Below are 25,271 nucleotides of genomic sequence, written 5' to 3'. Positions count from 1 at the left end.
GAGGGCTGGAGTATCAAAAATAAGGATGAAATCTAGCAGTGAACAGAAGACCATGCAGACAATAAAAGATCAACATGATTTTTTTGTGTGATGGACCTAATATTTCTTCTGTTCCCAAGCAGTATCATAGCATTACTGTTAAGTCATTCATATTATCATGAAAAAAATTCCTGATGTACCAGCTGAGGTATTTCCTCAGCATCTCAAATGTAATAAAAGCAAGTGTACAAGTCACTCGTGTTCTCTTTCCTACACGGAATATTTTGTTCAATACTGATTACCAGGATTCAAGGTGCAGAGACATTGCAGTACCTCTGTAAGTGAACTGAAGTCCGCTGTGTCATGAAAGAAGAGGAAGAGAACTAGAATTATTTAGCCCTACCAAATGAATGCAGAAAGGGGGCAGACTGCTTTCATCAGAAAACAGCTACTAATTAAGCTGAACCATTTGAATTACAGATGTGAAGATTCAAAACTGCAGAGAAATGAGATTCAGGAACAGACTTCTGAAAACCATCACAAGGTCAGCAAACAAACAACCCTCCTGGATTTAAAGTCGCAGCCTGACCGACTTCTCAACAGAAATCACACAAGATGGTTGTACCCAAAGCAAGAGACTGGAGCATCAGCTGTAGCAGATGCAGTCTGGGGTCCCATGTCCTATGTTACAGACCTAATTCATCACACAACCATGATTTTTTTCCTGATCTTCCCTTAACTACATCTCCGTAAATCTCTTAAAAAACCTTAATGTATTACATTAAATTGCACTGCAGCTTTTGTGGTTAAATATCTGGGTATTTATATACAAGTAACACTTCCCAGTTTAGTTAGGACTTTGCCAAACTACATGCTTTTAGCTCTTAAAATTTTTCATTACAGAGTCATTTGTCAACCTCAAATCACTTTTGTTGCTTTTTCTGGTTTTACGAATAACCTTCATCCCTGGAATTAGCAATAATGAAGGCATTAAATCCAACCACAACGAAACATTTTGTGAGTCTCCAGATCAGACTGTTCTGCAGGAATCCATGACCAATGTGGTTATGTCTTCAATAATAACAAGAATATCATTTTTTCCTCAGATATTCAAAAAAACAGAAGTTATTTCTCCAATTCTTGACATTCTTCACTAGTGTGTAACTCCCTTTTTTGACTGGTAGAACCACTACGTACCTTTGTTCATATTTATCCATTTTTTTATCACCTTCAACAACATAAGGTTACAGATGATTAATACCAGGTAGCTTGGTACAGTTACAGAAAATATTTTAGACAATACTAAGACTTTTCACCTTCTTTGAAAATTAATCAAAGCCAACTTTCAAAATTTCATAGCTACTGTGACAGAGGAACAGCTTTATCCCAAATGAAAGATCCTATGACTTGCATTTGGAATTATAACATTGGATGAGAACAGCCTAAGCACAAACAGGTTCTCCTCGGGTGATTTGTAAGCTGAGAGACAGTCAGGTCATTTTTTGTGAAGGCATCAAACATAATGGAGGTCTGAGGTAAGTATTCATTTGATGGACACTGCTGAAACTTGACTGATGCCTGGAGTGATCACCTCCAGTTGCAAAGAAGAACATGGGAGAAACTGCTTAAGATGCTTGTTTAAAGACAGACACTTATAAGATTTATTACAAAATAGATTATGATAGCTGCCCTCATGAGCCAACAAAAATGTGAAGCTCTTAATTCAGTAACAGGTACAAGCTGACAGGTAGGGTAAGGATTGCTATGAAAGAATTATGAAGTTTAGAGGCTAATTAACATCACTGAAGAAGGGGAACGAACAGAGGGATGGACAAAAGGAACAACATTCCATCAAGTGATGGAATACAAGATTTGCAGTCACATTCAGGATGGATATGAGCAATATAAGTCTGCATTTATGATGATCAGGTAGAAGGATACTCAAAAGGCAGTGTGTAAGATGAGCACAGCACCAAAACCACCACCACCACGTAGACAGAAAGGGAGAGGCTGGCTACCAACACTGTCAGCAGAGTGAGAAAGGAGATTACTGACAAAGGTTTGTAATGTGTTTGGAGAAGGAAGAGTGAGAGAATAAAAATAATTAATACCCTGGTTCAATATGACAAGCACTCAAATATGAGCAGATGCCAAAAGACAGCTTGGGACTGTAGTTTGGACAGATGAAGACAGACTTGGAGAGAATCCATTTGTCATCTGCAAAGATCTAGTAAAAACCCTGACAGATAAAACAGGCTGGGATACCCAGAAGAATATTAGAAAAGAGCTGAAACTTGCTTAACCCATCTCCAGTAAAACCTCACTTATTCCAATATTCTTGTATTCTCTCAAATTATTACAAATCAATATATGCAGGTTTTTAAGTTGCAAAAATATTTATACAGTATTTTAAGTATGCCTAATGCTCTACAAAGTAGTAAATCATCATCAGTGCATACTTTTTTGTATTCACCCATTGACTGCAACTACCTGATTGCCTTTGAAGAGGATAAGCAAGTTTAGAAGTGCTTAATACCTGCCATGTTCTTTTTCCTCACCTGTAATCCTTTGTACGCTAGTGCTCTTCTATAAAAAGCTTTAATATTAGAATCTTCTATCTGAAGAACATGATCACAATCTTGCTTAGCCTCTTCATATTTATACAGTTTCAAGTAACAGAGAGCTCTAACACAGAAAAACAGAATACACTGCAATATAAGTAAATTCTACAGCGCTGTAGTGCCAACAGTATCTGACTCATAAATGCTAATTAAAATACTTCACACAATTCAGTCTCAACGTGGTATTTTTTAAAGTACATAAAAACCAGTACGTAACATCACTGGACAGATTTAGAGAGTGCCAATTCCTGCACTAAAAGCCAAAATTCCAAGTATGACTAATGCTTGAAGTTAGGCAGATATTTAAGTATTTTAAAAGCAGAGCCTATGTTAGTATAATATGAGAGTATAGTAGCTGATATAGTAATTGATTTTATACAGCCATTCTGGGTAAAAAAAAGTGCTCTAGATTAAACAAGCAATACTGCTTTCTGCACCTAATTATTACTTGGAAGTCTCCTATTCAAGTTCTGGCCTAATCAAATCCTTCTTAGTTTGTGAAAGCTGATAAGATTACAGAATAAAGAACTACGCTGCAGAATTAGGTCAACCTTTAAAATAATGCTGTTGCATGACCCTGTACCTACTTTTACTCTCTCAAAATGTACATATTCTCTGAATTACTACTCTTCATATTTGAGATAAAAACTAAAGTGCAGTAGCAGTAATTAAAGTCATACCAGTATTCCGAAAAAATGCTGCAACATGTTATACTAAATCTAACTTTTACTATTGCTTACTCTACCTATATAATGATTTTAAGATACATAACACTGACATTAATACTTACTCTCATTGGAAAATAACGCAGTTTAACAAAAAATCAATTTTGCTGTTAGATACACTCATCAAGTAGAAAAAAAATAATAAATCATTTTTTTACAAAAGTAACTGAAGGAATGTGAAATCTGTATTTGCAGTGAGAAAATATAACTATTGTTATCCCAGAAAGTGGGGTTAGATTTTACATTTTTACCTGTTAGTGTAGATCGCACATTCCTCGGTATTTAACTTCATGCATTCGCTGTATTTATTTACAGCTTCTTCATATTTACCCTTTTTTACAAAATCATTCCCTTCATTTTTTAACGTCTTGAACTCCTCCTCAGCTTTCTCACCTACATGACAAAAGGATCACAGTGTTACGTAAGAAGGTCAGTTCATTAAGGGTAGCTGAATAATCTACCCAGACTAAGAATAAAAGCCAGACAACTGGAGTATCTTTATCAGTCCACACACTGCCATTTCTGCCCCCGATCTCCCCGCTGCTCTAAGAACTGTGTAAACTGCCACATCTACATCTGGCACAACACGTACTTCCCCATGCCCCAGGGTAACTATTTTGCTGAAAATAATGGGAATGCAACAGCCAGCTCTACTCTTTCACCTCCTTCTGGACTATGTACCTCCACATACCTGACACCAGTTTTATTAACAATGGTGGAGATTTAATCAGCAGGATTAAAGGCCTAATAGACCTTCACCAGCACAACAAGGTGGCCATAATTTGATCTAGCATTCTTTCTGCGAGCAACCACGTATCACAACTACTATACTAATCTGACAAACAACTCATCACATCAGTAGGGGTTGTTAGTGATACATCAGTAATATTCTGTAAATAACTATTTATAAAAGATGCTTTGAGGAACCTGAAAACACCTAACTATACTTTTTTAATTAACATTGTGTTCTTCCACAATTGTCTTTCCTTCTAAACTTCACATCCTCTGTTGCATTGTTGCTTCTGGGTTAGACTACAATTTTTAGCTATGTTTGCAGTGGAAAACCAACCCTGATTGCAGTTTTGTGTCTCTGTTGTGAGCAAACAATAATTAGCAACATAGCTCTAAGTAAATCATAATGAAAATTCTACTGTTTGTACCTTGCTAAAGAGTATGAGCCCCTTGCCAAGCTTTAGGTTTTAAACACTGTATATACCCAGGTGACTTAGCCAATAATTAAACTTGGTGGGTTCTTTTATAAAAACAGGGCAGTCTCCTATGCCAGAAAACTACATGTGGACTCAGGGAAAAAAATTACATAACATGAAATCAGACCAGATGTATGCAAAACACACAACTAAATTATAACTCAAGTTGTAACACACAAAAACCAACAGTTCTTGCAAAGAAACCAGTAAGATTTAGCTACTGGCTGAACATTACTGCTGGCACGCCTCTGGCACCAGTGAAGAAAAATGACTGCACAGCCTAAGAGCATGCTTAATGAAGACAGCAATGATCAGTTTCATTAACTTCTGTAAGAGGCTAAACACGATCACTAGTGTTCTCAGGAGTCAAATAGGTTGGTTACACATTGAAGTAAAAATCCAACAAGTTGTATTCCATAACAACTGGAAAAGCCTGGAATATAGTCAGTACAACAAAAAAGCACTTTTCAAGTGAAGAATTTATGTTTAATAGCAACTACTCTGCAAAAAGCAGTTTTCTACTTCAGTTAAACCCAAAAGTTAAGGACTGGGCAGCAATTGGATTTAAGAGGGATGTACCACTAATGGCATGTACTGACAACAACTGTAATGAAAATACTTGCAAATGCACATTTTAAAAAATAGAGTAAAATTTTTATCAATTTAATTAAGCTTAAATTATACATCAACATGCGTCAGGTTTCTTAAATGAAAAATAATTCTCTGCAGCATGACCAAAGTTTAGTATGAATTACTATTCAAATTGTATATAAACCACACTATTAAAAGTTTCTAGAACAACGTCTTATTTTTGAGAAAAATGTCCAATTCTCTTAAACACACATATTTCTAAGTCATTTTACATCAGATACAAATAAATTCAATATTATCTGGAAGACAGCAACGACGGACAGATAACCCTATCACTGCTGCGTATGCGGCCAGCAACACAGTTACGCATTGCAGCCTTCCCTGTGTTAATTGAGGGGAGGTTATCTTCAGCACTACTCTTCTTTACATTGAAATAAACTCAAAGGGGAAACAATTAATAATTGAATAAAAGAAAAAAATCATACAGTTAAGGCCTTTACAAAAAGAATGTTCAATGTCAATAAAAACTGAATCAGAAAGGTTCCTTCTCCTGATTTACCGGAGTAAAAAAATGGAAACTGTAATGAAGGGAAAAAAGTCACGAGGAAGAAAGCATCCTAATGGAGTTAAGGAGTCAGAGCTTATGCGTAAACAAGTCCAGAACTAACATCTGTGAAAGTTGACTACCAAATGGCTGCTGAGAAAGTCAGAATCCAGCATAAAAAAAATTTAAAAATCAGGAGTGTTGTTCACTAACTACTAGTCACCCGCAAGTCCACCCTTTCTGTTCTGAAGAGCTGAGTAATGCTTTCATAAAAAATTGAATGACAGCTACAGATTATGCATCTGATTATGCTACTGAGGTTGGGTGTTTGGGTGGTGGGGTTCTTCTGTAGAAAATTGTGTTATAACTGTAGTATGATGTCAGGGAAACTACTGATACTTGTGATAGGCCTCAATATACTGCTGGTGAGTATTTCTGCTGTATTTTCTTTTATTTTACATAACTTCAGAAATTGCATGCTGCAAACCACATCACTTGGCTTAAAAAAATTTACTTAATAAAATAACTCCATATGTGCTCCATAAAGCACATTAAACCCAATCATGTAAATGACCATCACCTAAGAGCTTTTCACAAGGGTCTCTAATATATTTTCTAAAGCAGCTTCTTTGACATTATTAAATAGTATTCCATTTTTCAATTAAAATAATTTTGTCTTTTGTATATACATTTGCATTAGTTATACATACGATCCATCTGCAACTGTTCTTCTCTGTTGATATCTGTAGTACTTTTTGGCTTATTCTCTGAAGTGAAGTTTCCTCCATCCCACCGGTGTTGCTGAGCAGCAACTGGGACAACTGGAATTGGTGGTAGTTTCTCCCTCCAACTGGGACCATCCTGATCTATCAAAGTCTTTGTTATTCTGAAAGAGAAAAGCCCCACCAACATGACTTTTCATATCTTTAACTCACACTTTAAAAACTTACACCTAAATTAAATAATGCAGCGTTCCAATTTTTCAAAAAACAACTGACCCATTATCCTTAGGATTAATTTAAAAAAAGATTGTCACATCAGTCAATGGTATTGCACTCAATTAAGACTTAGACTTTTTCCACTTTTTAGAGTACTTATTTGGAAGACACAAAGCTGACTTCAGCATGATCTGTAAATATTTAGCAAATGACTGATTCTGCAACTAAGCTGTAAATGCTGCTTAGCCCATGCAATAATGAAATAGGGAAAAAAATGGATTTATTTATTTTGTTTACTTTTCTCAGTTGTTCATAGATGTTATTTGTAACAAATATAGATTACAATATCCTCAAAGTGTGGTACTTAAATTTGCCAATGTCAAATGAAACCTCTTACACAACAATTCTCTAAATAACCAACGCTGGTCAAAAAGTAGGTATTAAGTTGCATTTTATAGAACAGTCAGAAATTTGCCAATCACTCACTCTTTATCCACATTTAATAATGCTAAGAAAATATATAAAAACCGTTTAATCTTTCCTAAACCAATATACATCTATTTATAGGTGAACTATTTCCATACATGTGAAGTTCAATCCAAAATCCATTCAAGTGGGAGCTCCTCATTGCTGTGGTACGTTTTGGAGAGGGCCCCAAGTACAGAATCAGCAAATCCATACAAGACTTCATGCTTCCATTACAATTTTTGCAGTTTTTTTTTTTTTAAAAAAAAAACCCAAACAAATATTAATCAATTAATAGTGAGATAAACATCTTCTGATCTCACAATGAGCTTGAGTTGAGTTCACCTGATAGTAAGTCTTATATCTACTTTACCAAAGGAAAATTCTGAATTGAGTCATAAACCAAGTCACATTGATGCTAGAGCCAACAAACCTGGAATTTGCATTTTAGGTGCATTTCTATGTACACATTAAAAAAATAAATAATCAAGAACCTTGATTATGATTATTGTCACATGAAGAATGAGACAGAATGAGCAAAAATTACCCAAAACTTGCTTAGTTCTGTTTTTTAAAATATTTGAATCACAGTTATAAAACAAACAAATTGAAGCCTCAGTATAATACTATGGCGACACAGTCAGAGCACTCAGGACCAAATTTTTTTCCCCATTAGGGTCTGATAGAAAAAACAATACAGGAAGCAGCACCTGTTCTAATCTTCTTTATTCTAAAACAGACATTACCGTAATAGTTTAACTAACAATACAGACTACAAAGGTCGTTTGTAGAGCTATATAATGTGTGATTTTATGTATCACATAATGCTGCGTGGAACATACCATTTCTTATATTTTTTTAACTGAAAGTAAGTTTCTTCACACACAGAACATCATATTTCCTAGTATTATCTAGTTGCCTTATTTGTTTTCTAAGTGAATAAGAAGAATATTTTTGCATGCGTTAGCTGCATATGCCCCTCCAGGGGCTCTCCTCCACATGTATCAACATGCACCAACAAAGCAGCTTGTTCAAGTCCTTTTTTGCTCTATTTATACTAAAACTTTAGGGTTTTTTAATGACAGTCTGAATTGTTAATAAAAATGTGGCACACCATCATAAATTAAACAGCCCTAAGTTTTACTCAGGTTATTTTATTAGAGAACAAAACTGTGCACTTCCTATTAAAAAGCCAATTTATTCCATTTAGGTATTTCTCATTGAAAGTAGCAGAATAATTCTACAGTAAACCATGATCCCACTGACTCTCCGTTTAATTTTACTCCATTTATCATAATGGGTTTAAAAATTTGGAGAAAAAACCTGGTCTCATTCATCAATGTAAGCAGATGAATATAAACAGATTAATCAACTTCTTGTAATATAATAATCTAAGCACAGCCTTTTGCAAAAATGCCTACCTGTGTGCCATGGTTAGTTTAAAAACCACAGGTATCTCATGATAAAACTGGGACAAATATACTTAGTCACCACCACACATGCCCTAACTAGGCTCAACAATCCTGCAGTTTTGGAGTTTATCACAAATTTCTCTGCACAGTACAATACTCATATTGGTCTTTGGACCAAAAGCTTCCAACCTATCTAATGCAGCTTGTGAACTGATGTTAAGCGAGTTGAGACAACTGGAATGAAACTCCAATTTAGTAAATGGAAATGCATAAACATGTTTCCCCAAATAGAGCTTCTGTATTTCTAATGGCAAATAACAGAACACTCAAGAAGAAATTAAAATACACAAAGTAGGAAATTCATTGATGTTCACAACGGTAGGAAAAGTGCCGCTAATTAAAAGCATGCTTGAAATGCATTCTCCTGTGACTTGGCACACACCATTAAAAGAACACTCCTTCCAATTTATCTAAAAATCACCTCAGGATAACCAAAAACATAATTCAGCATCATCAAATCAACATGATAAACACTCAAATGACTGTTTATACTTGTTTTCAGTTGACTTTTCACAAAAATACGTACTTACATTCCTGATTATTTCCTTCTGATTGCAAAATGATGAAGTAAAGGCTTTATATTATCAGGTAAAGGCTTTATATTAAAAATTCTACTTGTCTTTTACATAAGAACTATTAGAAATATTAGACTGAACACTCATTTGATTCTAAGATTTTTGGAAAGCCTGCTTAGTTAGGTAAGTACAGAAAGACAAGCCTTAACACAATTTGTCAAACCCTTAGACAAAAGTAGGATAATGAGTGTTTCCTGTCGGCTTCCCACACATCACCATGCAACTTCCCACAGGAAATTAAAACCAAAGAAATCTCCAATAAAAGCAGGTTGTTAAGACCCTATATTCCTAGTATAAAAAAAAAAATTAAATTACATTTTGGGGTTGTCCCTTTCAGCTAAAAGGCAATAAAGGAACTAACATTTTTTGTTAAAATTCATTTTTTAAAAAGTTTGTTCTTTTGGAAATGAATACTTCGGTAAACAATTTCAGCTTAATTCATAAATGATAAAATATTAAAAAATAAATTATAGTAAAACTTCAATTACGTGGGAGGTCTATGCTTTAGAAACTAAGAATTTGCAAGCAAAAATGAATTACCAGCAGAAGAGAAGAAGGAAGAAGCAGCTGAAATAAGGTGATGGGTTGCCAGGGAGGAAAGAGTTATGAGCAGTGAAGCTAAAAACATAAGGAAGGCCTAGAGAGGAGAAAAGGAAGAGTGTTAAGGGAAAAAAGGGAAAAAGCTTATTACTAAGCAAGTTACAAGTCAAGGAGAAATATGAGAAGAGTATTTGCAGATAAAATAAGCCAAGAAGGTTCAAAAAAAGTATCCTAATCACACAGACACCAGGATGAGCAGTTCTCTCACCAATCCAAGTGCTCTATTATCTCCATAGATACAGGAGATCAGTCACAATTTGTTGCGTTATCAAAAATAAGACTTCTAAGAGGAGATGATAAAGTGTTGTGATCTCCTTTGGCCATCTCTGGTCAAATACACAGAATTTAAAGATATTATGGACTTTTTAATGATGTACTAAGGGAAGTGCTCATAGCCTTGCCTAAAAAAAAAAAAGTTACTAGATTCCATTGCTAACAGTCGCCTGCACGTGGTTTGCTGCTCAATGATTAATGGCTGGTCTGCTTTCATGAATACTTTTTTTGCCCATTAAAAGATAAAAGGAAAGAAAAAGGAAATGGAAAATCCTATCATTCACACATTTAAGTACTTACTACATGTTAATGTGAACACAATAGCGTGCATACGCTAATTTTATGCTGTTAAAATACAATTATAGGAATTGGGATGCTTCTTGGCAGCAAGAATTAACGTTGGAAGTATTAACACTTAATTTAAAAATAATACTCAATTGTATTTTTTACACCTCTAAGCCTTGAAGCCAAGCATTGTATCAAGCTACTTCAGTGTTTATACAACTACAGCATGCAGAAGGTTTCACACTTATAAATCTCCAACTGCTAGAGGAAGACTGCTAATATGAGAAGGAAACAGAAATGTCAGAGAAAATTAAATATTACTTTACATGGTATCACATACAAGTTCAGAAAGAAAACAAGCCGAAGAACCAGTAAAAAAAGCCTTTAAAATATTACATTTTTAAAACAGAAAGTGACCTACTGCTGGCAGAGGAAAACATGAAGCTACGAGGAAACAACTAATTGAAACAGCCAGTCTCACTAGCTGTGACAGCCCTGCCTCAGAGATACTGAACAGAGGGAGCATGTAAAGCAAACAGAATTCAATTCTACTTTTCTATTTGGATGAATTATCAGAAAAACTGTAAGTGGAGTTACCTATTAGCACTATCATTCGCTGCTTGGATGCTGCTGTCTATTTGTAGGACTATTTTATAATCAACGTATGCCTGTCGATACCGCTCCATAGACTCATTTGCCATCGCTCGTCGTAGAAGAGGCTTAAGGGAAAATGGCTGAAGCTCCAGAGCTCTGGAGAAATCAAAAGAAAAATGCAGGATTGAGACTGAGAAACTTAAATAGTATTAATAAAACTGGTTTATGATATACACAACTATATTTAACAACTTCAGAATTTCAGATGGGCCTTACAGTAACATAACCAAGGCAAATGGGACTAAGTGGTTTATATTAATACCCTAAATGACATGCAGTTATGAAATTGTGAATGCTTTTACTACAACTTATTCTACTTAAATCCTTATCTTCCATTTGGAAAACTGCTTTCATGACCAAGAAAGATGGCTAATGTAATGGCAGCTGTTAAGAGGAAAAATTATTTTTCCTAAGTCATGCCTATGGTGCTTTTGCCTACATGATTTTCAGTTTTTCCTTCCACAGAAGTTTGCACGTAAAAATACATTTAGTAAGACATGAATATACACCTGTCTTTTTTTGGCTTTTAGGTTTTTGTCTGTATTTGTTTAGTCTTCTGATTGTCTGCCTGGTCAACAAACACTGAGCTCAATCCCTGACACTGTGCAATCAGTACTCCTTCCAAACACCACACACTTTTCCAGCAATATTAAAAAGTGGGCACAAAGGCATTATTTATTAGAAACTACCTTTTATTAATCAGTGATTCTTCCTAAAGAAAGAGATAAATTTTGAAATATTGAAATTAAGATGAGTCTAGTCAATTCAATTTCATGGAATCATAAAGTACTTCAGGCTGAGAGATCCCTAGTCCAAACTTCTGCTACAGACAGGGTTAGCTCTGAGATCAGACAAGGTTGCTTAGGGCTTTATCCAGTTGGGCCTTCAAAACCTCCAAGGCAATCTCTTCACATCATCGACGGGCAACCTGTTGCAATGCCCCCCACTGTTCTTGGGGAAAGGGTTTCTCCTAATACACAGCCCAAATCTTGTATGGTTCAATTTTGGCTGTTGTCTCTTGTCCTTCCACAATGCACTGCCAGAAAGAGCCAGGATGTCTGGATAATCTCCTCAAAGGTACTGGCAGGCTGCTGTTAGGTCTCCTGGAAGCCATTCTGCTCCAGGCTGGACAAACCCAGCTCCCTTGGCCTCTCTTCTCCAGGCAAGTGCTCCAGAGTTCACAACTATCTTGGTGACACTTCACTGAACTCATTCCAGTTGATCACAATCTTTCTTGTACTGGGAAGCCAAAAACCGGCACAGTCACCATAGATGTTGTCTCACAAGTGCTGAGTGCAAGGGACAACCCTTTCCTCAATCCACCGGCTGTGCTCCTGTTTATGAGCCCAGGAGGCAGTTGGCTGCCTTTGCTGTAAACTGGCTTTGCAGCACTACTCCTCCCCTAAAGCTAGAGAAACAATGATTCCTAGAATAAACATTTCCAATTTCCATTTCATAAATACTTCCAACAGTCCATTTCTCTTTATGTGGCTGAATGCATTGGAAAAATACAACAGTGCACAACATCATAGCTCCTACAAAACCTCTGCAAAAATGCTTGACATTCTGTAACTCAGGAACCTGAAATTGCATTTATATTCTTCTAACATCAAGAATTAAGAAAAAAACAACCATAAATAAATTCAGGGAAGACGAAACTACTTGAAGAATAACATCAGTGGGAATGGAAAACTACATTTCCAGGGTAGAATGCAAAGATAATACAGCCAGGGACCAAACCACATCACTGTGCTCAATAAAACAGCATTAGTGCACAGGAGTCCTATTTCACTCTCTGTAACAAGAATCAAAGACACTCCAAATCAGTGTCTTGAGACAGAGAGATCCAGCAGAATGGTTTTGATACACTTCTAAGCCCTAAATAGCTAAAACTCAGCAAGAGACAATGTTCAAGACGTATTTTTCTACCACAAATATAAGCACTACACCATTTTTACTCTGAAATCAAGTAACCTATCCGTAGATCATCCTTTATGTTGTGTTGCCTAGAGAAGATTTAATTGACATTGATTAATTCATGTGTGTTTGCAGTTTTGCAGTTCTGCTTCCCAGTCTCTAAATTATTTCTACCTCTATTGTGCTTACTAAGCATCATGGGTCCTTGTGTATCCAGAAAATATGCACGATGCTAAGGACACTATCATTAAGTAGTAAGAAAAAACTTCCAATTGGTAAGAATACAAAACCCAAAACCTTTTTATTACTGATTTCAGTTGCAGTCTTACATACTTTAGACCTCCTGAACAGAAAAATATGATGGCTGTTAAGTATGCCATCTTGTTTCATCAACCAGCTGCCTATGGTCCCACATCTATTTTAACAAACTATTGTTAACAAATTTTTTCAGATTACTTTTTCAGAAAACTTTTCTGTCAAGTACAATATATATAGTAAGTCAAATATTCGGTTAATACAAAGTTACATGCATATTTTATTATAGTTTGGGGGATTAACAGTTGAGTTGTGCTGTAAAAAACCCAACTGATTAATTAATATGATTTCTAACTGCCTTGGGATCCTTTTTTGCACCTTAAGCCTCAGTCGTACTAACGCTATGAAAATATGAAAAAAGACATTTTTGCAGTGTTTGCAAGTTATTGAAGGTGTCTGATCCTCTCTAATTCCTGTATCCTTAAAAGCCAAAATAAGCATGACGTAATTACTGTTTATAACTATGCCACGTATGTATTTAAAAAATATGAAACAAGACAACAAACCAACACAGTGAACACACACATATACACCATAAGCATCTGGGTTAACAAAGCTTTTACATATAAGTTACTACAGAACATCACTGAAGTAAGCCAGCTTTTATACTAAAAATTTCAAGCCTACTGTCCATTTCTGTGTACACAAGAAGCCAAATAACTGCTCTCACAGTAAGACAGTAACTTGAAACTTATTCCTTTCCTAGGTTCCATGTGATTGTTTACATAACTGACAAAGATATGTATCATTTAGGCAGGGAAACAGACTCTACTGGATTGTTCTAAGTCAAAGTGCAATAACAATCTATCAATTAAAATGTTTAATCATCATCAGGAATGTTGTTGCTCCACATGGGAGGCTGCAATTTACCTGTTACAATCCTGAATACAGTCACTGCAGTTGCCTTCTTTGAGATAACACGCTGCTCTGTTTGAGTACAAGACACTTAAATCATCTGGACTTGGTTCTCCTACAAGAAGTTACAATTGAAATCAAAGACCATTACTAAAATGACATTTGAGAATTAAGACTTGCATACTGTAAGGTGCACTGCAGTGATGCAGTTTGCTGACAATGCAAAGCTGCAAGGAGCTTTCCTTTATCATGTCACCAAGAATATGTAATTATTCAATACATAAATAAAACATAACAGCTCTGCCCCAAGGAAGTTAAAAGATTATTTTACTCATCTTCCTATATTTTGTACCATATGAATTATCCTCTACTGACAATGACACAGAATTTACTGCACAGTAACTCCTGGCAAAAATCCAGGGATAGGCTAGTTCATTTGCAGTTCCTTTAAATAATCTAAGCAATAATCCTAGATTTAAGTATAAGGTCTTGCACTCACCTAAACCAATGACATAGTCAATGGCTTCCGAGTATTTGAGCACAGCCTCCCCGAACTGTCCACTCTTGAACAACTCATTTCCTTCACTTTTCAGTTTTGCTGCAGCAGGAGGAAGTGAAGCAGAACTGCCACCACCAGCCGCCTGAGACCCCGCTCCCTGCGGTCCGGAGAGCTCGGCTTCAGAGCTTTCGCTCTTCTGATCGCTCTGTAAATAGCCATTAACTTCACTCTGGTGGTCTGATGAACGCTTTTGTCTTTTCTTCTCCGCTGTGCTTTTTTTTAATCCGCTCTCATTGGATTCCTTCTCCTTCTGCGTGTCTCTGTCTTCCGCCTTCCCGCCACCGCCTTTGCTGTGAAACTTTCTCTGCGCGTTCCCCATCGCTCCCTCCTCCGCAGCTGCCTCTCCTCCGACTGGCACGCTAATTGCTGCAAGGAAGTTAATGAGCTGAGTTAGAGCTTGCATCATCAGAAGAAACTATCGTCCTGGCAAGAGAGGGGTGTACAGCCAAAGAGCACGGTACCGAATCCTCCAGGCGTCTTAGTATTACGAAGATTTATTTGCCTCAGAAAACACTTCCCAGAACACAGAAAAAAATCCTACTTACTGTAACTTGCAGATGAATGTAACATGAGAACGTGTTACTGTGAAATCTCATTGCTCCTTGCCAGGCACATTGGGAACCCCTCTTCTGTAAGGCCAGAATGGTACAGAGTTCACCTTGACATTAACTCTTTAAATACTGGCTGGTACAATACTGAGACTTTGATTTTTCCGTGACCAAATCCAAATGCTTGCATGTCAAAATTAGAACACGCGGCTAACAGCCCAGTAATGTTCCACACTTCAAAACTCTCCCCAAATACAACATGGAATAGGAGGGATAAAAGCTTAAAAATCATTCTGAAAAAGGTTTCCTTTCAAAAGTTTCATTCATGTCAAAAAGCCTTTGTAGAGAGTTCAGATCACTCCATTTTCACTACTGTTATTATTTTAATTAGGAAAAAACCCATGCAATAAGGGTATCCGATATTAACCTATATAACTTCCTTATTCATCTGAATTCCTAAGAGATTATCACCACAGCATTCATATATTGATTTCAGCAGAACGCCTGACTCTTGATTCTACCAGTCACACAAAGGCACTTCTGTGTTTTTGTACTATCAATTAAGGATGCATCCCTTAACTTGAGGTGCTCATCTGTCCAGCAGAATTTCTTCATGCCCTTATATATTGGAGTGATACCTTCAATTGACTCAAACCAAACTTCTGAAGTTGACTGAATATGCATGAACACCAGGTCGTTGAAAACCATAATTTTTTTTTTTTTATAATGCACAAAATATTACCAAAATCAAACTGAACAGGGTGGGAAAGAATAAGATTTTATAAACAATAGATTCTCTAGTGCCTAATAGACAAAAGTTCCATCCTTTCTAGTTGTGGTCTCTGTTTTAAAGTCATTTTGTTTAATAGTATGCTCATACTCCACAGTGGGAACAATGACAGGATAAATCTATTCTACTCACACAGGTATTTTTATAAAACTTAAGTAAATTATTTATATTTTATACTTCCATCCATTCATCCATCAAATTTGGCAGTGCCAAATATGCCAAAAAGCTTTAAAATCTATTTGGTCGGTGGATGAGGGTAAAAGGCTAGCTCAGCAGATGAGTGCAGACAGGAGCACTATAATAAGTTCCTTAGGATACATGCTAAAATCCTTTTATGTTACATCCACCAAGACACAGAATAATCTACACACCACCTACTTAAAAAACATAATAATAAAAGGAAAAACCAAATGGCACAGACATTTAAACAGGTGATAGGACAAGGTTTTTAAAAAAATTGTACAGCAAAACACTCTTGGAAAGCGTCCCAACTCTAGAGACAAAGAAAAAGCAAGAAAGGCAGATAATGCGTGATATGAATGTCATTAATGCAAACATCATTTCCAGAATATAGGAGAAAATTTCCTGAAGGTGAAGTGCACAGAACGAATCCTGGATTAAATGGGAAACATTTATAGCACTTGGAGTCCCCCCGAAAATAAAAATACTCATAATTAACTTGTTTAGCTGTCAGGTCATGCCAATTGCCTAAATATTTCTGGACTGAGTAAACACCATGCACAAAATTGTACAGATACATTTCTCAAACCTAATTTTCACTGTCTTTCAGTTTCAGTGTTTATACATAAACAATATTCCTGTCGTGTTGATACAGAGAAATGTATTCATGACAGCCATATGTATTCTAGGCTTTGCCTTAAAAAAAAATTAAAATCAGAGCTTATGAACTTTAAAAAGAAAAAGGAAATAAAAAAGGTCAAGATGCAGTATCAATTCCAAAGACAACTTAAAGAAAAGAAGGGTACTGTAGAGCATGGATAGGATTCTGAACAGAATAACAACAAATACAAACCAGAAAGAATAAATGTTGGTACTAAAAAGATGAACTTAAAATGGAAGGACTGTCATAAAACAAAAACCACTGAACACTCCAAAAGGAATATTTGAAATTTTTTTTTTGTAATAGATGACATTGTCTTTCCTTTAAAATTAATTTCCACCTACACAAAGGATTTATACTCCAGAAGCCTGGCACAAAAATAGTGGTGGCAAATGAAAAGCAACATACCTAATTTTAGTTCACAATGAATTTGCCCATTACAAAACCAGGAAACATTTTCAACTCTTATGTGCTCTGGACTGCCTACATATGAAGGCAACTGGAACGGTCAAAATCTCCACAGATTAATTTTTAATAATTTTAAATTTTTTTTTTGCTTTTGTGCCACACACAGTCAGTCAGCAAATACCTGTTTTGTATTACATGTTCTTAGTTTAGCTGATTGAGATTGTACCTGGATTGTTCTGAGCCATAACATACAATGAACAGACTTCTCAGATAACTCTGATCTGACTGCTTAGGAGCACTCTTTATTCAGAAAGAATGAAAAAAGATTTAATGGTCAACATTTATACTGACACTGTAATTGAGGGGTTTTCTTAACTTCAGGATATGCACTACAAATGCAATTCTAGACTTAATTTTCAATGCTGTTTCTTTTAACATGATCTAAATTCTCATATCACTACCTTGCAATAAAGCCTACAAGCCCCAGGAGGTTGGGGTCCATTGTGCTAGACACTATACAAATTAGTTCTACATGACAGCTCCTTCTTCACAGTGTTTACAATTCTAAAAATCAAATACAGCAAATGAACAAGCGGGCTGGAAGGAGGGATCAAGAAATACAGAATAACTATTATATTGGATAACAAGGTGGCCAAATGTCCTCATACAAGACCTCATCAATAAGGCTTCTAACCATAAGAACAACAGACACAATCAATTATTCAGGGCTACAATAGCAAAGAAACTTCCTATTGCAGTCAAATTCTAGTCACAGAGATTACTACAAATTAAGATTTGGACAGACACGAACTCATATATGGCATAAAGGCCAAGTGAGCAAGGATGCAGAGCAGCCAGAAAGCATTAATCAAGAGATAACATCTCAATTATCTTAAAGCCTCAGTGGTAGAGGAGAGCAGAAAGCAATACCAGGAATGCAGAAAATGTAACAGCAAGCACAACTGATCACTTGAGTAGGGAAGAGCTCTAGTTGTCTCCTACCCAATAAACTTTGCTTCTTAACACATCAGAAACTTCAAAATGCAAATCTAAGACCGTACTGTTTTCTGTGAAAAGCCATGAAACATGAACACATACGCTGAAGAATTATCTGTAACATCAAATAAATGTTTCATTATTCCACATGGAATAGTTCAAGTAAAAATGTAAAGACAAAGATTCCAGCTTTATTTGGAAATGTTGACTTCATAAAACCTGTTTAGAAAATCAACAAGAGAAATTAAAATAGTGTTATCAATCCCTATTTGTTTTGGAAAGCTGTAAATCAGTTATTACAATGACAATTCTATTTAAGGTCAGAATGCCCATTTCATCAGAGAAATGACAAATGGTCAAGACCAGTTGAGAACACAGTGCATAACTCATCAAGGGTGCAGAGAGAGTTTTCGTACCTATTCAGCTCCTAACAACATTCCCAAAAAAGGACCATCTAGTGAAAAAAAACAAAGTCACAAGATACACAAGATAGTGGACTGATACAAGGAGATGCTCTTCAATCTAAGAATGGTTCCAAATCACGGTATTGTCATGTTCAATACCAAAGACCTTAATTTGGTGCTATCGAGCAGAAAATACACTGGGGAAAAAAAAATCAAAAAATAATTATCTGTAGCCAACTGCTGTGGCATCAAGTAAATAATAAGTTTAGTAGGAATGCATGACGTTTGCCAACTAGAATGTGAAATAAATGCAACTACATGACTGGCCTGCATGAGCTACTGGGCTGTCTGTGACTACATGTCTAGATGTACAGAGAAGACATATAGGATTCTAAGTCTACTTATTACTGTTAGGTTCACAGAACATATCAGATTTATTCAATAACTGATTTCATATTTGTTTCCAGTTCTACTTTAAAACAGTAATCTATGAAGATGCTTGCCTCCTAAATCTCACAAATACTTACATATATCACATGAACACATGTGATTGACGTCAGTTGACAATCTTCCCTATGTTTAAAAGCCTAACCTTTCATCAACGGAATAGGAGTCTTCCTATGGAGCTAGAAGGCAATTAGTCATCTGAATGCTCCCAATGGAAAGGAACCCCTAATTAACTAATATTTAAGTCTAGGGACATGATCCGTCCTTTCTTCCAGGGCTGTAGCTGAGAAGACTATTAGTGGATATCTACTGATATGTATTTTTCTTAAATTTGTGCAAATAATGCATTATTAAACCACACATACACAGTCTAATAGTCACAATTAAGTTGGAAAACCCACAGACTGATTTAATTTCAAGAAAAAGAACTACATGGGCCACGGAAAACATAAAAGCCGCAGTTTTCATGCCACGTTACTTTAAAGAGCCAACAGAGGGGAGAAAGGGTGGAAATCAACTAAAGGAAGTTATTCTGTTGCAGGATCCCAGATAGGCAGCTGAATATGAAAGCAACCTCAATGAATATGAAAACACCTCAGCAGCCCCTTTGATCCAATCAAGAGAGGAAAAAAAAATGCAGAAGGAAAATGTGATGGTGGAAAGGCAGAAGAGCTGTGCGAGAGAATGAGCTAAGAAACACAAACTGTTTTCTAACACCAGAAGAAATTCCCAACTGGGTCCACATCAACGGATAGGTACAAAATTACCCAGGAAAGTAGGTGATTTATAGCAACATTTCCCATCTGTCTTTGTTATACACTGTATATAAATAATTCCAAAGATGTGTAATAAAACTGGATTCATACTGGATCACACCCATATAAACTTAAGTAGTGAATGCAATTTTAGTCTTCAAACAGGCAAAATTCATTGCAAACAAATATAAATTAATTATGTCAATAAATATTGAACTATCAAGGGCAATGATTTTTTTCCTCTTAAAATTAAAATTAATTAAAAATTAAAATTAAATAGGAAATGACATGACATTACTTTTATTTCTGCTGCTTCCTTCATGTTCTTCTCTATTTTCCCCTCTTTCTTCATCATCATCTGAATCCTCTATATCTTGAATAAGTATTCTTTTTCCTTTACCTTGAGTCTCAGAAACAGGCTTTAATTCTTTCAGTTTCTTTTCAATCTCTAGCAGATTTTTCTGCAATAGAGAAAAAACAGCAACAGCAGAAGCCTTTTTTTGTAGGTATATAAATTGTAATTTATATAAACTACATTCTGTTTAATAATCTACAGATGCTGAGGAACTATTGAGATACCATGTTACCAATATAAAAACAGAGAAAATAAAAGTGACTTTTTCCAAGAGTCAGTATCAAAACCACTCAATTTCTCTCTCCCTCAGAAACTCAGAAGATATCACACAAATAAATAAGTACCTTTCTTGAATGAACAGCTTAAGCAAAAATAAAGCTGAATCAAAAGGAAAAAAAGTAGATTGTACTACTGTGATATCTGGCATGGCCTACTCGGAAGAAACACATGGAAAACAGCATCGTTCCAAACTCCCCAAAAAAGCCTAAAATCAGTTTATGAAAATTTATGCTATGGAGAATTTGGTGTCTGATGGATATCTGATGGAGGCATGCAATTGATGGAACTAGAACCAAAAGAGACAACAATTTCTTAGCTGTGTAGCAGAAGGACAGTCTTGAATAATGGTTTGCTCCTCTTGTAAGAACTGCAAATTAGACGATCAAACAGCCTCTCATTCCACAAACATTTTTTGATTACTCAAAAAAAAAATACTCCGACTGCACCTTACACTCTCAGAGCAGAGTAAGACACACCCAACATTATGCACTATTCTGAATTTAATTCAATGCTGTACAAGGAAACGCCATTTCAGTACTCACTTCCTAAAAAAAAAAAAAGATAAAACAAGGACAGAAACAAGCAAAGGTTCATGTAGACAAAGTACCCTGAAGAATTTTAGTTACTGACAAGCAATTTACCTTTATTTTAGTGACTCTGCATATAAACATTCACTCTGCATGTGTACCATATATTCATATTTAGCTCAAGGGGCTTTTGAAGATCCTCCAAGCAAAGAGCAACTCAAAAAATGCCCTGCCAAGCACTGTTACCTCTAGATGTCTCAGCCAAGGCGAAATAGCTGGCACAGCTAAGGACAAAGCACAGACATCTGCTTTCAGCTACAGAAGCATTGCTCAGCAAAGCTACTAATGCATTTGGACCTCTGGAAGAGTGCACTCAAAGTGAGTAAGTATCTTATGTCTGGTTCTAGAAGAAGTCTCAGCACAGCCTATTTGACAATCTTTTTGCAAGGACTGTTGCAGGGTTTGTCAACACAGACTCAAGCTATTTAGTGGTTCAGTCTTGTAAATGGAAAAAAAAAACAACCCCACATCTAGAGAGACAGGTGTTTAAAAAGAAAGGAAAAAAGAAATAAAGGCAGAGAGATTGATTCCTTGGTTGATGTGAAACTCGGCAACTATTATGGATAGGAATTTAGCTCCAAGAACACCCTAAAAGGGATGAATGCTGTATGTGGTGAATTTGAAACAACAGACTTCGACATCTCTTACAGGTGCAAGCGATAGCAGTGATCAATCAGTCCATGGAATGAAGCTGCCAGTAGCTCAAAATGGGCCAACGATAAAAGCTGAACAGAATTCAGGTGATGAGGCAATTGCACAGCATCCAAAAGTCATACATAAAAAAATTGGGAAGGTAGCAGTATGATGGACTCCTAATTAACAGGAAAAGAGCAGTTTAGTATCAGAACTGCCTAGTACTGAAGATTCTGAGGACATATGGAGCCCAAATGTAAGGATTGGATTCTAACCCACAAAAACCCCTAAGAAGATACCAATGAAATGACACAGACTAATCCTCTCCTAAATAGCTGAAGTAATAGTAGTACAAGGACCTACTCTGACCTTGAGTTTCCAAAGAAAGCATCCAGCTTTCTTACGTCCGAGAAGGTTACAGATTCATCAGAAGGTATGAAAGGTTTTTCGTTCTAGCCTGAAGGTGAGAAATGAGGATTTATAATATCACACTGCAGTGAAGACAGAACACTCCTTTTGGGTCACTAAAACAATAAAAGCTTGGCATCTCTTTTGAATTTTTCTTGTGAATTACGTGTCAAACTTACATACACTTATCCCAGTGGATCTTTTTGAGAGAAATTTCCAAATAACTTTCATCAGCTAAGACACTAATCCTGTAAGCCTGTTCAGCAGCAAACCTTTAGGCACCCAAATTATGTTAATAAAAAAGACTTGAGTGCCTACAGGTTCTCACAATTAAGTAGTGAACAGAAGATCTGATCACATTCAAGTACCTACGTTCCACCACAGGCACCTATGTGGTCTTGCAAAACTGATCATTGGCACAGTAGACCGAGCGTGTCCTCAAAACTAGTATTCAAATCAAACAATATAAACTGTATTCACTTTGTGCTACAATTGCATACAACCTTTTTCTAGTCACATTCAACTCATTTATCTTTACCTTCGCTATAGTGTTTTCTGGTTCAATGTGTAATACTCTGTTCAGATCCTCTACAGCTGTCTGGTAATTCTTCAGCTGATTGTGTACAGTGGCGTGGCGTATCAGTGCTAGAAAGGAACAAAGTGTAATATTTAGGCATTTAAAGCATAAAATGGATAACAATGCACCATTTTTTTCTAGACATATTAACTGGAAAGCAGTTTTAAAAATTATGCTTTTACTTCATTGGTAATAACTGTTTTCTTGATCATTTTCAAAGATGCAATTTCACATGACACCTTTTGAGATAGCAATCATGAATTGTGAAGCATCTTTTCATATTTTTCCAATTTGTTCCTTCCTCCCATACAAATATAGTTAGCTACATTCAAGCCCTTGCCTTCAGAAAGGATTAAATCGGCAACTTCCATTGTTTTCTTGTCACTTTTAAGGTAATTAAATACTTCAATGGGGGTATTATGGAAACAATGCTCTGCATGAATACAAAAGGGCTCATAGACATCATACAGAAACCAAGAGTCAGCCCCATGCCGCTGCATGAGAATACCCATTACAGACCAACAGGATGGACTGTATAAAACTTCCCTGACCCTGAAAATACAGTTAAAATTACTTTGGGGATTTACTCTGTTTCCTTTTTTATATTGCACTTCATCTAAAGCTCACTGAAATCAATTAACAACATGAACGGATACGTACCATTTTATTTGCTAGAAATAAAATAATACATAGAAGGGCAAGTTTATGTTCAAGTTTACCTTTTACATTGTCAGGTTCCATCTCTAGTACCTTCTCACAATCCTGCAAAGCACCGCCCCAGTCCTGAAGTTTGATTTCTGCTTGAGCTTTGTTATTATATGCAGCTGCAGTGGGTATTACTGAAATACTCCTGAAAAAAAACGGGAGTATTGACCATGGTAGGTTCATAGTTAGAAAACCTGAACGTAGAAACACTTCACTATTGGAAACTGAAAACAGTATAACAATATTGATACTGGTATTTTAACCACAATAGTGGTTAGAAACTCCTTCCTGCAAGACCAGAGGCAGGGGGGCTATACGGAATTCTCCTTGACCTTGCTTGTAAAAGGGAGAAGACTCGGGTAGCAGTGGTTGAATCGTCCAGGTCAACATCTTGCTGTGTGGCTGGTATTTTAGGTAGGGCCTTAGCTTCTACAACAACAGGATCATCTCTGAGGAATAAGGACAAGTGGGATACATATGACAAAGTGCTGCAAGACAATCTTTGCCAACACTCTGGCTAACCTAGCAAGAAGGACTCTAAACTCTGTTCACTGGGAAGAGGGGGCAATAGCGAAATGCCGTGAGGAGAGCATTCTGGAACAGACTCTCACACTTTCCTCATGAAAAAAAGCACGACTGGAGGACATTGCCAAGTGCTTGTGCACAAGTGCCAAAGCATGGGAAACAAAAAAGAAGAAGAAAAGGTTTGTGTAGCTATGATCTCAGTGGGATAACAGAGGTGTGATGGGATAATCTGTATGGCTGTAGCGCTGTGACGGAGGCATGCAGGCTCTTTAAAAAGACTAGGAATGTAAGGAGGAAGAGGAAGTGGATTCTAATCTAAGCAGTGATTAAATGTGTGAAGGTTTGTCTTGGAACAAGCAAAAGTATGACAAGCTCGTCAAGAGAGCTAATGGGTAAGAATAAGAGGTCAGACTGACATGGTGACATCATGGTAAGCATCTGCTTCAGACTGCCTGATGAAGAAGAGCCAGGAGATGAAGTCTTCTTCAGGCAAGTAGAGGAAGCCTCACAACTACAGACAGGCTCTGGTTCCCACGGGGAACCTGAATGACCCTGTTATCTGCTGGAAGGGCAAAATGACAAGGCACAAGGAATCTATGAGATTTCTGGAGCATGTTGAAGACAACTTCTTGACACAATCAACAAGGTGACAAGGGGGAATGCTTTGCTGGAATTGTTACTCACAATCAAGAACTGGTTGGGAATGAAAAGCTGATGACAGCCTGGGCTGCAGCAACCCTACTGTAAGGGTAGTTCAACACTGCAGTGGGCTGCCCAGAGAGGCTGTGAAACCTCCATCCTTGGAGATATTCAAAACTTAACTGAACAAAGCTCTGAGTAACCTGATCTAACTTGGCCCTGCTTTGAGAGCTGGTTTGCAGAAAATACCATTCAGAGATTGCTTCCAGCCTGATACTGTGGTAGAGCTGAAATGACAAAGCAGAGTGATTTCACTGGAGGTGTGCAAAAAATTAGGCAAGATTTGTTTAAAAATCACATCAGCATAACGGAACTATGTCAAAGCACATCCTCTGCAAGAATTTTTAATCTCTTTAGAAATGAGAGAGAGGTTTAAGGTTTTGGTTTTTTTTAAGATAGAAAGTAATCCCTATGTTCACCTTGTTCACCTATGTTCACAAGACAAACAAAATGAATAAATGTACCCCAATTATTTTTACATAGAACCCTACTCTTTTTCCCTTTTTAGCCATATACAAATAACCTCTTCATACTATTATCAATTCACCCAAAATATGTTTTATTTAAATATTCCTAAATGTAAGAAAATGGGAATTTTCAGATGGTGTTAGAAAAGTGCCCAGTTAGAACAGTATGGAGTGTCAATAACATACATATTACAGAAGGTGTACAATACCCCATGGGCTTTGAATATGGAAAGACTCTCCATTAGGAAGGATTCTGCCCATCCTTATTAAT

General features: G+C 36.4%; 1 protein-coding gene across 1 annotated transcript in view; it reads right to left on the bottom strand.

Moving 5' to 3' along the window:
• The window catches only part of SPAG1 (sperm associated antigen 1), a 37,825-nt gene that overhangs the window by 3,950 nt on the left and 8,604 nt on the right, over positions 1-25,271 (bottom strand). Inside the window, exons 8-16 of the mRNA XM_014965169.1 lie at positions 23,324-23,454; positions 22,566-22,672; positions 20,064-20,226; positions 14,517-14,942; positions 14,033-14,132; positions 10,874-11,026; positions 6,379-6,554; positions 3,577-3,718; positions 2,538-2,664 (exon numbers count right to left, since the gene is read on the bottom strand). Of these exons, the coding sequence (XP_014820655.1) occupies positions 2,538-2,664; positions 3,577-3,718; positions 6,379-6,554; positions 10,874-11,026; positions 14,033-14,132; positions 14,517-14,942; positions 20,064-20,226; positions 22,566-22,672; positions 23,324-23,454 (1,525 nt within the window). The remainder of the gene's footprint in view (positions 1-2,537; positions 2,665-3,576; positions 3,719-6,378; positions 6,555-10,873; positions 11,027-14,032; positions 14,133-14,516; positions 14,943-20,063; positions 20,227-22,565; positions 22,673-23,323; positions 23,455-25,271) is intronic.

Source organism: Calidris pugnax, unplaced genomic scaffold, assembly GCF_001431845.1.
Source record: "Calidris pugnax isolate Ruff unplaced genomic scaffold, ASM143184v1 scaffold41, whole genome shotgun sequence".
Taxonomy (NCBI): Eukaryota; Metazoa; Chordata; class Aves; order Charadriiformes; family Scolopacidae; genus Calidris; species Calidris pugnax.
This window is presented reverse-complemented; position numbering and strand designations above follow the sequence as displayed.